A 15393-nucleotide genomic window follows, 5' to 3' on the forward strand; every position below is an offset into this window, starting at 1 on the left:
AATCTGGGCCTGGCACTAAAGGAATAACAACTACCAAAGAGAGGATGAGCCCATACATATGGAGATCATAATATTTTTTTCATGTAACAATGGCGACGTAATGGGATTACAAGGCTTGTTTTTATAAGCGAGTGTCAAGCAGCTAAATCTGCAGTTCTGGGGTGGGAGTGATATTATTCAGCGCACAGAAGGCTGCCCCGTCCCACCATTTGCTCGTGGGCAAGAGTGAGCCTCTGCCTGTATCAAATGAACCAATAATACCATTTACACAGGGCGGTGTGACTGCGGTGCACTGACAGCTGTGCTTGGGTCCTAGCGCCTTGATAATACGAAGCATTACACGCACAACTGATGGGGCTTAGCTGTGCGGGTCCGATCACTTAAGTAATGCAGGGCGGTGCAGGTTAGAGTGAAGTGGATTAACAGAGCTGTTTTCGGATCTTGGCACTTAAAGAAGGGCTGCTACAGGTCATGATTAATTAAGGAGCATTGGCAAAGCAATGTGTGGATCCGAGTACTGGAATGGCAAAGGCATTGCAGGTCAGGATTGGGTGCCTCAGCAGAGCTGTGTGTGGGTCCCAGTACATGAGCAGCAGCGGCGCTTGGGCTGAACTGAGATGCACTAACAAAGCAGTTTGGCCAACATTTCCTCAATAGCCAAGGGTGGTGCAGGCAGAAAGAGGCGCAAAGAACAGCAGCGTGCGGGTCCTACCCCTTTGACAATCCAGGGGGCCATATGTCAGTACTGAGGTGCACTGGCAGAGCTGTGTGTGAGCCCTAGTACTGGAACATCAGGGAGCTCAGGGCCCGGATTCTAGTGTGTTGTCAGAGCCCCAGGCTCACACAGTACAGGAGTGAGTCCTGTGCTGGCCAGCACAGTAGGCGCAGCGGGGGAGCTGCATGTGAGTCAGTGCAGGTACTGGGACAGCATCCACTGCCACAGGGAACATTTCTGTGAATTCCTTGAGCTCTGCAAAGGTGGACACTGCTGTGTATCCTGACGGCGTGGGCTGTTCCGCCCTGAGGCGCTTTGTTTGGGACCTAGAGCCTGTGTGCTCCACTTCGGATTTTCGGTGTTAGCTCGGGGAGATTGGCATTACATCTGATTTACCGGGAGCGGGACTGCGAGGCCCAGAGGTGCTAGCGCTTGTCCATCGCGCGCACCTGGTGCCTCTTCCCGCCCCCTCCCTGAAGGCTACTTCACTTCTCGCGGCCCCCGCTACGCGGGCGCCGCTCGCATTTCTGTGAATTCCTTGAGCTCTGCAAAGGTGGACACTGCTGTGTATCCTGACGGCGTGGGCTGTTCCGCCCTGAGGCGCTTTGTTTGGGACCTAGAGCCTGTGTGCTCCACTTCGGATTTTCGGTGTTAGCCCGGGGAGATTGGCATTACATCTGATTTACCGGGAGCGGGACTGCGAGGCCCAGAGGTGCTAGCGCTTGTCCATCGCGCGCACCTGGTGCCTCTTCCCGCCCCCTCCCTGAAGGCTACTTCACTTCTCGCGGCCCCCGCTACGCGGGCGCCGCTCGCATTTCTGTGAATTCCTTGAGCTCTGCAAAGGTGGACACTGCTGTGTATCCTGACGGCGTGGGCTGTTCCGCCCTGAGGCGCTTTGTTTGGGACCTAGAGCCTGTGTGCTCCACTTCGGATTTTCGGTGTTAGCCCGGGGAGATTGGCATTACATCTGATTTACCGGGAGCGGGACTGCGAGGCCCAGAGGTGCTAGCGCTTGTCCATCGCGCGCACCTGGTGCCTCTTCCCGCCCCCTCCTCCTCCTCCTATTTAGACTCGGCAGCGAACGCGGGACGCGCGCGGACGGAAGCGCGGACGAAGTCCGGACAAAGAGCGGACCCTCTGTGGCCCTCAGTGGCTGAAGTAGGCTGGGCTGGGCCCACTCATTAACATTTTGATTATTAGTTCACTTTTTTTAATATTGTAATCCATTCATCCTGTATTGATTGTGGCAACTACTGCCCTACTAGTAACTCTGCATTGATTTTAAGATTTTATAACAGGTCGTTATATTTATTTCATATTTGATCATTGATACTGTATATAGTTTTATCTTTCACATCTTGATATTGCCTGTAACATGACTGCAAAAAAGCTTAGATCTGGGAGACTGTTGGGGGGAAGATCGGTAGCTAAGACCAGATCCAACCCCCTTCGAAACAAAAATATTTCCACAATCCAGTTAAAGGGCCAAAATCAGATTTTTCATCTTTGGGAAAAATCGGTGGATAAGGTACCTTTGGTAAATACTATTGTTAAGGAGGATATTTCCTTAACTCCAGCTCATAATCCATCGATTAACCAATCCCCAAATGAGGTAGAATTGGGAAATTCTACTTTAAATCCACATTTGTTTGCGGGCACTATGCCCATTGCCCCTACAATTTGTGATATAGATACCTGCTTAGTTCTTAATGTAGATAAGTCTCAAAAAATCAAGACCCCTCTAACATCTGTAGATGTCTTGCATATTGGCACTCCACACCTCCCCAAACTAAGGGAGGACTCAAATGAAGATTCACAGCCTTTGGAAATTGACCCAGTGCTATGTGAACGCTACCTGACGGATGATCCTATAGTATTACTAGATGCTGTTAAGACCCCAATTGGTGCTATCCCTTCTGGTCTATATCTCTATAGCAGTACCCCCTCTTCTCACTCCCATGATCTATCTTTTCAGACAAATGTGTCGAACAGCCCATTGCTCAATATAACAGGGATTGGGGCTATAAGTGATCCCAGCTTAAAATCCTCAGAGAAGCCTATGTCTGAATTTCTGATTTCCTTGGAACATTTACTGTCCTCAATTTTATCATTATTGAACAAATTTGTGGGTAGTTCTGACTGTGTTCTGGAATCTGTCACCCAAATCTTAAAGGCCCTACTATCTAAAACTACTGAAAAAAGTTGTGTACTTGACCCTCCTACTATTTCGCTACCTCAAACAACTTTAGCTAGGGTACCTTGTTTGTTATCTGAGAATATGCCTGTTGCACCTGTGTTAAAGGACTCTTGTCCTACTCTCAAAACATCTGCTTATAACTGTATAAGTGAGTTAGTTCCAGGTATTGCTCTAGAAGAAAACAGTGTTGTACTACCAGAGGTCAACGCTGCTAAGGCACTATATCCCATTTTTGATTCAGGATATAAGGGGCCGGATCTGGAGGAAAAAGTGGGAAAACAAGGAAAGCATAAAGGAAAACAAAAGAGGAAATGTCTCCGTAGATTTAAAAAGAGGAGGCGGAGACAAATCCTCTTTGATAACCTCCAAGTCTCCTATAATTCCCCCTCCGTTAAGGTTGCAGTGGACAATGGATCTTTGAGGCATGATTCAATTGAGTTGTTACCTGATTCTGGGGGGCCTCTCGCTATATCTGATGAAGTTATCACTGGTTGTTCTAACTTAAATCTAAGAGATCAGGGTGGAGAAAAAGAAAGGCACTTGGTCCCCTCTCCAGTGGTGGAAGTAAGAAGCTCCGTTCTGGCGATCTCTACTTCCCTCAATCCCACAGCTCCATCTTTCCAGATACGGGCAGAAAGGGGAGTCTCGGGTCAAATTCCTGTTCATTCTGGGATAGAAACTCGTACTGATTCATTGATCTTAGATTTTGTTCCATTATTTGACCTTGACTTGATATTAAATAGATCTTTTCTGTTGAAATGCTGTAAAGACATCGAAGGTCTGAATCTAATCAAAACTAATGATATTGACCTAGTAACAATATTAGGAACGGGGCCTATGTCTTTTATTAGGGTAAGGTTCTATTCAAATTTGATAGTTAATCTTATTCTAAATAAAGCAGAAGCTTTCCAGAGTCAGGGGATTGATGTGGTGCCCCTTACACCTCCATGTCCTGATAACCATATAGAGAATGTCTATAATAGGGGCTCTGGCAATGTTGGTTCTTCTCAACCCTTTGAAGACCTAAAGATCCGTGTCTCTAAAACTAAAAGGATAGTTACACACGTTATCCCCCCCCCCAATAACAACAAACAGGGATATAATTGAGAATGAACAACAATGGAATTGGTTACCTGGTGTTTTATCTTCTAAGATGACAGATAATCCAAAACTGTTTTCCCACCTTTAGCAGCGTTTTTTCTGTTATCTCCTGGAATGCCGCTGGCATCAATAATAACCCCGAAAAATTATTGTATCTTTTTTCTTTGAATGCCAATGTAATTTGCATCCAGGAAACCTGGTGTATTGACAAACTGAATGTGGGGAGGGACTATTTTGTATTGGAGGTTGCGGCAACCACCGCTAATAGAGGTCATGCAAAAGGGGGAATTGCTTGTTTACTCTCCAATAGAATAAAGTGGAACTTCTCCCACTACATAGACCCCAGTAACCTTTTTCAGGCAGTGACCCTTTCCAATTTAGATACAACAGGAGAGAGGCATCCTCTTGTGTTAATAAATACTTATATACCGCCCGGCGATCTTTTCAATAATTTGTTGAAGCAAGTTTTTATTTTTATTAGAAAAACTAAGGAAACAGCTCCTCTCTCTAATTTTTTGTTAGTTGGCGACCTGAATTGTAAAGTCTCCAATTATAGTTTGGAGCTCTTCAGGAATAAAGTAAAAGAGGAAGTCATGTTGATTCCCCAAGCCCAATTCCCAGATAATATAAAAACAAATAAACGGGGTAAAATTTTGCTGGAGGAATTATATAGTACGGAGGGGCTTATAGTTAATGGTAGACTTCCATCAGATGTACCTGCAAACTATACACAACGCGCCCCCAATAGTAAATCTATTTTGGATTACATAATTGTTGATCACTCTATTTTTACTTTCTTAAGGGATTTGGTTGTTATAGAAACTACCCTTAGTGATCATAACGTTCTTATGCTAACTCTCCTAGTGGATACCCCAAATTCTGGCTCCTGGGTGCTTGACGGGGATGCGGTCTCCCTTCAAAAAACAGGAAGATGTTTCTGGGACTATAAAGCCATGAAGGGCCTGGAACCCATCCTTGAAGAAACTCTATCTAATTTAAACAATTGGCAGGGGGTGCAACAGTCCTCCTTTGAGGCTTTTATGAAGGAGATCATTTTCGCTGTAAAAAAATCGAATTTAACTAGGAAAAAAAATACCCTCCCGAAAGCAGTTGTTTCCCTTAACAAGGAAATAAACAAACTGGTGAGGGAACAATATATATGCGGTGCAGTAGAAAGATCTCGGAAAATATCTCTCCTCAAAAGAAGGAGAGGTAGGATAAAGAAAAAAATGAAAAAAGAAAAAGAGGATCTGTTATGGATTGGTTTGCGGGAAGCCGCTGCCCAAGGGAATTCTAGACAGTTCTGGACACATATCGGGGAGGGTTGCGGCACACGAGTGCGCCCCCTCCCAATCCCTATTTCTGAACTAACTTGGGTCAATCATATCTTAAGTCTGTATGCTAAGAATGATCTGCAAGTGGAACTTAGTGGAATTGGGGAAGATAGCAATTTTACAACTGAATGCCCCTCAGAATTCTCTATAGAATTAGCTATTAGGGACATGCGCCCATCAGGTGCTATGGGACCAGACGAACTCCCAATATCAGTTTTGAAACAAGATCCAACGTCCTGGAGTAAAATTCTATACCCCCTCTTCAGGAGGTGTTTTATTAAAAAATCTATTCCACCATCTTGGAAGGGGAGTATTCTGGTCCCTATGTTCAAAAAGGGCGATAGAAATTTACCAACTAACTATCGTCAAATTGCCCTTTTAGACGCTATTGGGAAGGTGTTTTCTAAATGCTTATTATCCCTAATTAACGATTGGGTGGTATCAAAACGAATTTTACCATTAGAACAAGTAGGCTTTCGTAAAGGCCACGGAACTCTTGATAATCTTTCCGCCCTCCAGACTATGATAGATAAATATATAGGGGTATGTGGCGGTAGAATTTACGTGGCCTTTATAGATTTCTCCACAGCATTCGATAAGGTCGACCGCCCGTTGCTGTGGAGAAAGCTCGCGGCCTTGGGGATGCCACCTCACTTGTTAGATATGATTCAGGTGCTACATACAGACACTTGGTGTCAGGTCTTGCAAGGTGGAGACAGGGGCCTTACCAAGATTATTCCTTCATGTAATGGCCTTAAGCAAGGCTGTCTTCTTGCTCCGCTTCTTTTTTCATTATATATTGCAGACTTACCTGCCTCTCTGTCCTCTTGTGAAGGTATAGCTCCAATTCTGGGCGGAAAACATATTTCATGCATGCTATATGCGGATGATATCATAATAATGGACCTCATGCCTAAAGGTCTTGCCAAACGCCTCCTTGCTCTACATTCGTATGCAGATTCCCATTACTTAAAAATTAATGCATCAAAGAGCAAAGTTATGTGCTTCACTGGCCGGAAAAAACATAAATTTTCGAATTTTTCCTGGTCTGTGGGAGATGACAAACTCGAGGTAGTAAAGAGTTACGTCTTCCTAGGAAAAGTATTTTGTGATAGCTTGAGTGCCAAACCCCATACCGATAGCAGTGCTCGGAAGGCCCTATCGCAGGGGAGAAGCTTAAGCGCACTGTATTCGGCAATGGGAAGAAGGCACTTTTTATATCTATTAGAGGTTTTCAGAGCAAAGGTGCCTTCCACTCTTCTATATGGATTAGAACTAATTGATATAAAGCATTGGGACTTTTTAAGCAAAGTGGAGGGAAAACTGTTAAGAAGTATATCCTCTGTTAGTTCAGCCTGCTCTGTAGCTGCTTGCAGACTCGAGTTTGGTTTGCGCAGCAGTTGGGTACAGGGCCTGGCAGCTGTTGTACGCTGGGTCGCAAGCATAGCCAGAGGAGAAGAGGGGACTATGAGGTCCCTTTTAAAGACAGAACTACTAGGAAGCCTAGGAGATCATTCCCTAATTCTTAGTAACTTCCGAAAGGCGGTATCGCTCTTGCAGTTGGAAGAGAGTACTCTCTTCTCCCTATCCATATCCCAGCTAAAGACGGTCTTGAAAGAAGCTACGTGGGATCTTAGCTACAGACTTGATAGTACTTTAATCCTTGCTAAGAAGGGTGTTAATCCACTAACTGATTCATTCACAAGAAAATTGGTGCAACCTTATGTAACTTGGAACTTACCTCATAGTATCCGGAGATTCTGGTTTTTATTGAGACAGGACTTGTTGCCTCTAAATAACCTTTTGTTTAAATGGTATGGAGTTTCTGCAAATTGTCATTTTTGTCATCAATCCATTCAAGATCGAACGCATGTACTTTTTATATGTCCTGTGCTGCGCCCTTATCGTTGTAAATGGTTAAGACAAATATGTATGCAAATGGGCATTGCAAATGCCAACTCTTTTATGTTTGCTCTACATAATCCCCCTAACGAGAGATTCTGCTTCTACATTTTTAATTTTTTTAAATGTTTTCTAGATATCTTTTGAAGATTGATATGTGTATTAATTGCGTTTTCTGGTATTGCAGTATTTGTCATAATTTATTTTTTCTTATTCTATGAATGGAATTTTGCATTTGTATTTTCTGGCTTTCTTTTGTCGTTTGCTTTTATGTTGACCTCCAAGGAGTTCCAAAACATAATAAAGTTTTGAATCTTGAGTACTGGAATGGCAAAGGCATTGCAGGTCAGGATTGGGTGCCTCAGCAGAGCTGTGTGTGGGTCCCAGTACAGGAGCAGCAGCGGCGCTTGGGCTGAACTGAGATGCACTAACAAAGCAGTTTGGCCAACATTTCCTCAATAGCCAAGGGTGGTGCAGGCAGAAAGAGGCGCAAAGAACAGCAGCGTGCGGGTCCTACCCCTTTGACAATCCAGGGGGCCATATGTCAGTACTGAGGTGCACTGGCAGAGCTGTGTGTGAGCCCTAGTACTGGAACATCAGGGAGCTCAGGGCCCGGATTCTAGTGTGTTGTCAGAGCCCCAGGCTCACACAGTACAGGAGTGAGTCCTGTGCTGGCCAGCACAGTAGGCGCAGCGGGGGAGCTGCATGTGAGTCAGTGCAGGTACTGGGACAGCATCCACTGCCACAGGGAACATTGAGGGGCATCAGAAGAGCTTTATGCAGGGCCCACTGCCGCGGTAGCAGAGGCCTTTGCTGATCAGGGATGCGGTGCTATGACAAGGCAGTGTGTGGGTGTCAGTACAGGACAAGCGGGTGCTGGACAACATCACAGTCCTGCGACACTACCCAACATTTCTGAAAATCCACAAAACTGTCTTCCCACCACCCTGCGACACAAAAGCAGCTTTTTCTTTAAAGAGAGGTAATGCCCGTCGCTGCTTCTGCCCTCCAACAGAAATGCTGTGAGTGCAAGCAATAAGGTACGGCCGGATTTAGTCTAACGCATAATTCATATTCCGTGGCTTTAGCAATTGCTTTTTCCTTGTATACGTTCTCCATTGTATTTTTGAAATTCTTTTTTTATTGTATTTGTATGTGTGTGTGGCAGAGCTCCTGTTCTGCTATTATGTTGAGCACAGTGGAAGTGGAATCTTTAAAGCAGACACAACACTGATCTTGAGGAAGTATTATACATTTATCAGAAAGCCCTCTCATCGCCAAAACCCCGCAGATTCAGAACAGTAACACAACAGTAACACAAATATATATATATCAATCTTCAGCTACTAAATAAACTATAAGGTTCGCTCATTTATGTCACCATTGATTCAACAGCCTTAATTAGTACGATACAGTTAGAATAAACCTGCATTCTCAGGCACGGAAGGAGCTGTACATCAGATTGTCGAAGCCTGGGTTGACGTCATGTCTTCTGGAGTATGTCCATATTCTCTCCCGCTTAACTACATGGACCCTCGTGTACATCTCCTGCCTCTAGCCTGAAGAAAGTATAACATTCCTCTAGCTGCCCAGCCCTTGCCTTAAATCGTAATAAATTACGAGCAATGTCCAGCGAAGGTAGCTACCTCACTATCCTGCGTTACTTGACGGACCACAAGCAGCCGTATGCACCTGGTACCACGGGTAATGCCAAACGTAAAATACGCAAGGCAGCTGCTTGCTACGTTGCTTGTTTTTGGTAGGCACGGGAGAAGGAGATTAAGATGTGCTCTCCCCTGTGTGCTTCCTCCCCACACCCCCCGTCATGTGCTCACCCTGTGTGCTTCTTCCTACTTTCCTCCATGACATAGCCCTCCACCCCCACGTATAGAGGAAACCAGCTCACCCTCCACTTACGTAGGACGCAGCCAATCACTGTGCATGTGACCTGCTGAGACGCAGAGTTTGCTTCACTGATGTCAAAATGTCAGCTTGGACGTGCGCTGGTTAAATATTGAAGTCAACAAAAGTATTGGGGTGCTTTGCATGAGTACCAGTAACATTAGGCACGTTCATTTTTGGTAGGCACAGGAGAAGGAGATTAAGATGTGTTCCCCCTTGTGTGCTTCCTCCCCACTTCCCTCCATGATGGGCTCAACCTTGTTTGCTTCCTCCCCACTTCCCTCCGTGATGTGCGAACCCTTGTTTGCTTCCTCACCACTTCCCTCCGTGAGGTGCTCACCCTTGTTTGCTTCCTCCCCACTTCCCTCTGTGATGTGCTCACCCTTGTTTGCTTCCTCCCCACTTCCCTCCCTGATGTGCTCACCCTGTGTGCTTCCTCCCCACTTCCCTCCGTGATGTGCTCACCCATGTGTACTCCTCCCACTTCCCTCCGTGATGTGCTCACCCATGCCTGCTTCCTCCCCACTTCCCTCTGTGATGTGCTCACCCATGTGTGCTTCCTCCCCACTTCACTCCGTACAGTGCTCACCCTTGTGTGCTTCCTCCCCACTTCCCTCCGTGATATGCTCACCCATGTGTACTCCTCCCACTTCCCTCCGTGATGTCCCCACCCATGTGTGCTTCCTTCCCACTTTCCTCCATGATGTGCTCACCCATGTGTACTTCCTCCCCACTTCACTTTATAAAGTGCTCACCCTTGTGTGCTTCCTCCCCACTTCCCTCCGTGATATGCTCACCCAAGTTTGCTTTCTCCCCACTTCCCTCCGTGATGTGCTCACCCTTGTGTTCTTCCTACCACTTCCCTCCGTGATGTGCTCACCCATGCCTGCTTCCTCCCCACTTCCCTCTGTGATGTGCTCACCCATGTGTGCTTCCTCCCCACTTCACTCCGTACAGTGCTCACCCTTGTGTGCTTCCTCCCCACTTCCCTCCGTGATATGCTCACCCATGTGTACTCCTCCCACTTCCCTCCGTGATGTCCCCACCCATGTGTGCTTCCTTCCCACTTTCCTCCATGATGTGCTCACCCATGTGTACTTCCTCCCCACTTCACTTTATAAAGTGCTCACCCTTGTGTGCTTCCTCCCCACTTCCCTCCGTGATATGCTCACCCAAGTTTGCTTTCTCCCCACTTCCCTCCGTGATGTGCTCACCCTTGTGTTCTTCCTACCACTTCCCTCCGTGAGGTGCTCACCCTGTGTGCTTCCTCCCACTTTCCTCTGTCATGTGCTCACCCATGTGTACTTCCTCCCAACTTCCCTCCGTCATGTGCTCACCCTGTGTGCTTCCTCCCCACTATCCCTCCTCCCCCTTCATCCTGCACTTCCAAGTCCAACCCCCCTCTCTAGCATCTCCTCCCCTGTACCAGGGCACAGTTTTACACCTCACATCCTCTCCTCTTTTCCCATTAGCTTCATTTCCCACAAAAATGGATTTGCTTCAAGTAAATAAAAAGCATTGTCATTTACAATGCCAATTCCTCAAACTCCAGTAAATGTGAGACATTGCATTGCAAATGTTTGTTGATATTTCTTGTGTAGTAAATTTTGCTCCGTCTTTCCATTTTTTTGTTTCTTGGTTTCTTTGCAGGAACCACCTGGGTCAGTGAAATAGTGGATTTAATTCTTAATGAAGGGGACATAGAGAAAACCAAACGAGAACCCATCTATATCCGGGTGCCATTTCTGGAGTTTGCAGCCCCAGGACTTCCTACAGGTACTTCCAAGAACCCCTTTCCATAACTACCTGAAAGTTCCCGGTTCTGCCTGTTGATCTTTGGAAATGTTTCTGACCATAGTCTCAGTCCTCTTTATGTGCTTCTGAGGTAATTGCAAAGCGTCCACAAATTTTCGGAATAATTCTACACACATTTTTACAGAGTTTTTCACATGCTTCTAACTATTGCAAAGGTGTTGTAATGGGATGTTACACCATGTTCCTTAGAGAAAGCATTTATTTAGTGTTCTTCACATTATTTCTATAGAAAGCGTCACATATTTTGTGAAGAATTTTTCACTCAGCAGTTCGCACTTAAAAAAAATATTATGAACAAGTTCTTCAGCAATTTAAATGTCATACTACTCATAAAGTGCTTTCACTACTACTTATAGAATTAGCCATGGTAATGGTGCTGACCTGAGCTAGGCCCATCCATGTCAGACTTTCGGCTTCTGACATCCACTGAAGAAACGTGATGCCAGCAACTTTGTCACCTTGCTCCTTTTGCAATCTAGATGTCCTGCTATGTCTCCGCTTGGCCGGTGGACATGGTAGGCTTGCCCTCATGCACAAGTTACTGGTAATGGCTAGGTCCGTTGGACCAGGTGGCTCTTCTGTGCTCGGTGGCATCCGCAGCATCAGACATCATTAGCATCAGGCTAATACGGATGTATGACGTTACAAGGCATGCTTTTACCACGCATGCTGTTACAACGCAGTTTTTACAACGCAAACCTTTACAACGCATAGCGCTTTGGGGTGCTGGATAGTGAATAGTTTAATTTACTATTCCAACTCCAGTCCCCGTGGATAGTAGGGAAGGTGTTGGATAGTAAATTACATCTATTCCCTATCCTAGAGCGCCCCCCAGTGCAATGCGTTGTAATGGTTTTCGTTGTAAAACCTGCGTTGTAACAGCACTGCGTTGTAAAAGTTTCGTTGTAAAGGATGTTCCCCGGCTAATACAGTGTGATTTAAACAAGCATTAAAAATGCAATAGGTCCCGCCTTTCATTAAGTTAAAGCCAGTTGCTTTGCTATACAATACCATTAGCAAAGCAAATGGCTTTAACTTAATCAAAGGCGAGACCTATTGCATTTTCAATGCTCGTTTTCCACTGACACACAGTCATGTGGCAGCCGTAGTCAAGAAGCCACTTCTCTGCAACAGAAAAGCAAAAACAGCAGAGAGGCTAACTCTGTGTGTGCTCCTGCACAAGTCTCTTTAGAGTGTTTGTGTCTTCTCCCATTATCTCATGAGATCAACATTGCGAGGTGACACGATTGCTCCCAGTGTTAAGCGCTGTATAAAAGAGCTACTTTCACTTAGGCATTGCTTAATTGTTTTTTTAGTTTAATACCAATGAAAGCTGTCGAGTGCTGTGGAAATGGTTCTCATCTGCCTTCATGGACAAAGCAAAGCCATGCTGGCTCCCCGAATACCATCTCGATAATAGATACGCCTGCTGCAAGGTCAGGTGTGGCACTTGCTAGAAAACAGGGGCAGATTTCATAACAGAAACAAAATCCAGCGCCCCCTCTGCAGAAACATATCAGCAGATGTAGACAAGATTTTAATGGCTACAGAAAGAGAAATGCATGACAAGCTCATTAGGAGGAGGATAAGAGCCCTTCGGGATGCTCGGAGGGGACAATATATATCAATGTCTGGTTTGTTACAGCTTCGCCAGGGCTGGAGTTTGCCTTCTCATAATCTTTCACTAAGTTTCTATTGACCTGGGGGCATATGTAAGTAATTTACTTTTTGCGATTCTCAAATAGCGATTTTTAAGGAATCGCTATTTGAGAATTGCAAAATGGTATGTAAATAATAATTTGGAATTTTTTTGCGAATCCCTAAAATTCCTTAATTGTGCTTAGCAAATTGCGAATCGCAATTAAGAAATGAGTGTCCCATTCATTCCTATGGGCCAAGAGGCCCATAGGAATGAATGGGGATACATTTTCAAATTGCGATTTTCTTTGAGAAAATCGCAATTTGAGAAACGCTTATCCAAGAGTGCCAGGGTGTCCAAAGGATACCTGTTTCACCCACAGAATGTGCCTGTAAGTACATGTGGCGCACATACATGCCCTAAGGGCATGTCCGTGCGCCACATGGCACTTTGAATTTGAAAAAAAAATGCATTTTGACAGGAAATCGCAAAATACCATCTACTTGGAGTAGGTGGTATTTTGCGATTCCTTATGCCCAAATCGCAATTTAAAAGGCACCCCTAAATAGCATTTAAGGAATCGCAAAATTGCGATTCCTTAAATGCTTGAGCAAAATAAGGAATCACAATTTTTGCGATTCCTTATTTTGCTATGTGGCACCTATATTCCAAAACGGCGTTTGCGATTCGCAAACGCCTTCCTACATATGCCCCCTGCTTTCCAGTAATGCTTCCCCACCATGGGCCTCCGGGCCTTCTTTCAGCTGCCTCACAATTGCTGACATAACTCACTGCACGCGGGCGATTCCGGCACGCTCGGTGACAGTAATAAACTAGTTTTGCAAGTATCTGGTTCTCTTCCCAGCAAACTGCATCATGTAGAATATGTGTAATTTGGGAGTTACAGCATAGTGTGTCACTGCCACTTGTATAAAATAAAATACCATTGTTTCACAGTGTGGCAGGGAGTCATGAATAGAGTACAGGGTTGGATTTGGATTAAAAATCGGCCCTGGCACACAAAAAAATAAGTTGGCCCACATTTGCATATTGCCTTTGCGCAAAACACTGCTTCGGTGACATTCTATTAACAAGCATTTGCAATGCAATAGGTCTTGCATTAATTAAGTTTGAGCTATTGGCATTGCAAAAAATTGCAACACTAATTGCAACAAAATTCTATAAATTGTAGGCCAAAAAAATGTGTATTTATTTTTGTAGCAATGGTGGCAGATGAATATGATTATGTACAATGTATTCTGTATAGTAGTCACAGTATGATTCCATGATTGCAATGCATTATTATTGTACCAATTAAGATGATGCATAATTGAAAAAAGATATGTCTATTTGAATATATCTTTGATATTCAGATAAACAATGAAGTAATTGTTCATTTCACAAATTGACCAGAAAATTGAGTTTAAAGTATTCTTTGAAAACATAATTTTGAATGTTTGGTGTTTGCTAAAAGTTTTTTTGAAAAATCGTGAAAAACATAGGAACTGTGTTTCCATAGGAACAGTGCAAACTGCATGTAGGCCTGAGTCTGCATCTTTAACCTAAATGTAAAGTGCGCCATACTGCGATTGCTACAATAGTTCATTGTGGATGAATTAACAATTGATGTGTGCACTGATGGCTGGTGTTGTGTGTGCCTGTAGAAATTGTGCACTGATGGGTGGTGGTGTGTGTGCCTGGTAGAAGTGTGCACTGCCGGCTGGTGGTTTGTGTGCCTGGTGGAAGCATGCACTGACTGCTGGTGGTGTGTGATGGTTCGTGTGAGAAGACATGAGAATCTCAGCATGTTTATTAAGGAATCAGAAATATTGTAGAAGCATTCAAACACCGAAACAAATAGACATGGTTGAAAAAGCTACCAGTTGTTAGTGAAGAGGACAGCAACAGGAAAGAAACTTCATAAGAACCTGAGAACACATTTTTATTTATTGCATACCCCAGCTGGGATGCTTGAGGATAAGGGTGGATATGTCTCTAGCCTAAGAGAATTGGGCCTGGGGGTTGCATAAGAGACACTTTTCTTTGCTTGGGGTACCGGGTGGAAAGGCAATCCGTGAATTCACAAACAATGTTTGGATACACAGGGGGAGACTGGGTTGTAGACAACTTGATGACTTGTCTACTGTGTATTTTGGGGAAAGGAATGTTGTAATAATTATGCAAATAAATATGCATATCAAATTGTGTGTATTTTGTCGTTATGTTTTCTAAAAGTCAATGCGGCCTGAGATCGCAAACTTTTCCCAAAAACAATAACGTGCGTCTTGGGCTATGATCCAATGATGGTTTTACCGAGGCCATCAACGTGGCCCCTCCTTAAGCCTTTCTCGCACTTACAACTGCTGTTGCTGTCTGACCTGCTCTTTTCAGCTCCATTAGGGCTCAGTGGCCGCCATTTTGCTGTAGAAGAAGGCAGTTTCCTCCACTAAAGGTCCCCTGAAGTTTACAGGCCTTGGATACACGAAAAATTTTATTAGGTGGCATTTGTAACGTTTGTTCTCCTGATAGAGGAATTAGTCATGACATAAAAAAATGTAGACAATGATGATGACTGAATGCTGTTTCTGACCTGTGCCTTCACTCTCTTCTGGCTCGAGGCAGCTGGGAAGCTGCGGCAACTGCCAGTAAGAATGTGTGCATGAAATCTGTTAAAGTGTAGAAATGTGGCACAGTGGCAGAACTGGCTGACCTATCTGATGGGTCACCACAGGCTCCCGAGACTGCAAATTGGACTACACTACCGAGACACACGTGGGGTCAGTGGCAG

General features: G+C 44.7%; 1 protein-coding gene across 6 annotated transcripts in view; it reads left to right on the top strand.

Moving 5' to 3' along the window:
* Positions 1-15393, top strand: part of LOC144768578 (sulfotransferase 1 family member D1-like) — a 284580-nt gene that overhangs the window by 191437 nt on the left and 77750 nt on the right. For all 6 annotated transcript variants that reach the window (XM_078652361.1, XM_078652365.1, XM_078652364.1 and 3 more), the window contains one exon: positions 10802-10927. In XM_078652361.1, coding sequence (XP_078508487.1) covers positions 10802-10927 — 126 coding nt within the window. The remainder of the gene's footprint in view (positions 1-10801; positions 10928-15393) is intronic.

Source organism: Lissotriton helveticus, chromosome 7 (assembly GCF_964261635.1).
Source record: "Lissotriton helveticus chromosome 7, aLisHel1.1, whole genome shotgun sequence".
Lineage (NCBI taxonomy): Eukaryota > Metazoa > Chordata > Amphibia > Caudata > Salamandridae > Lissotriton > Lissotriton helveticus.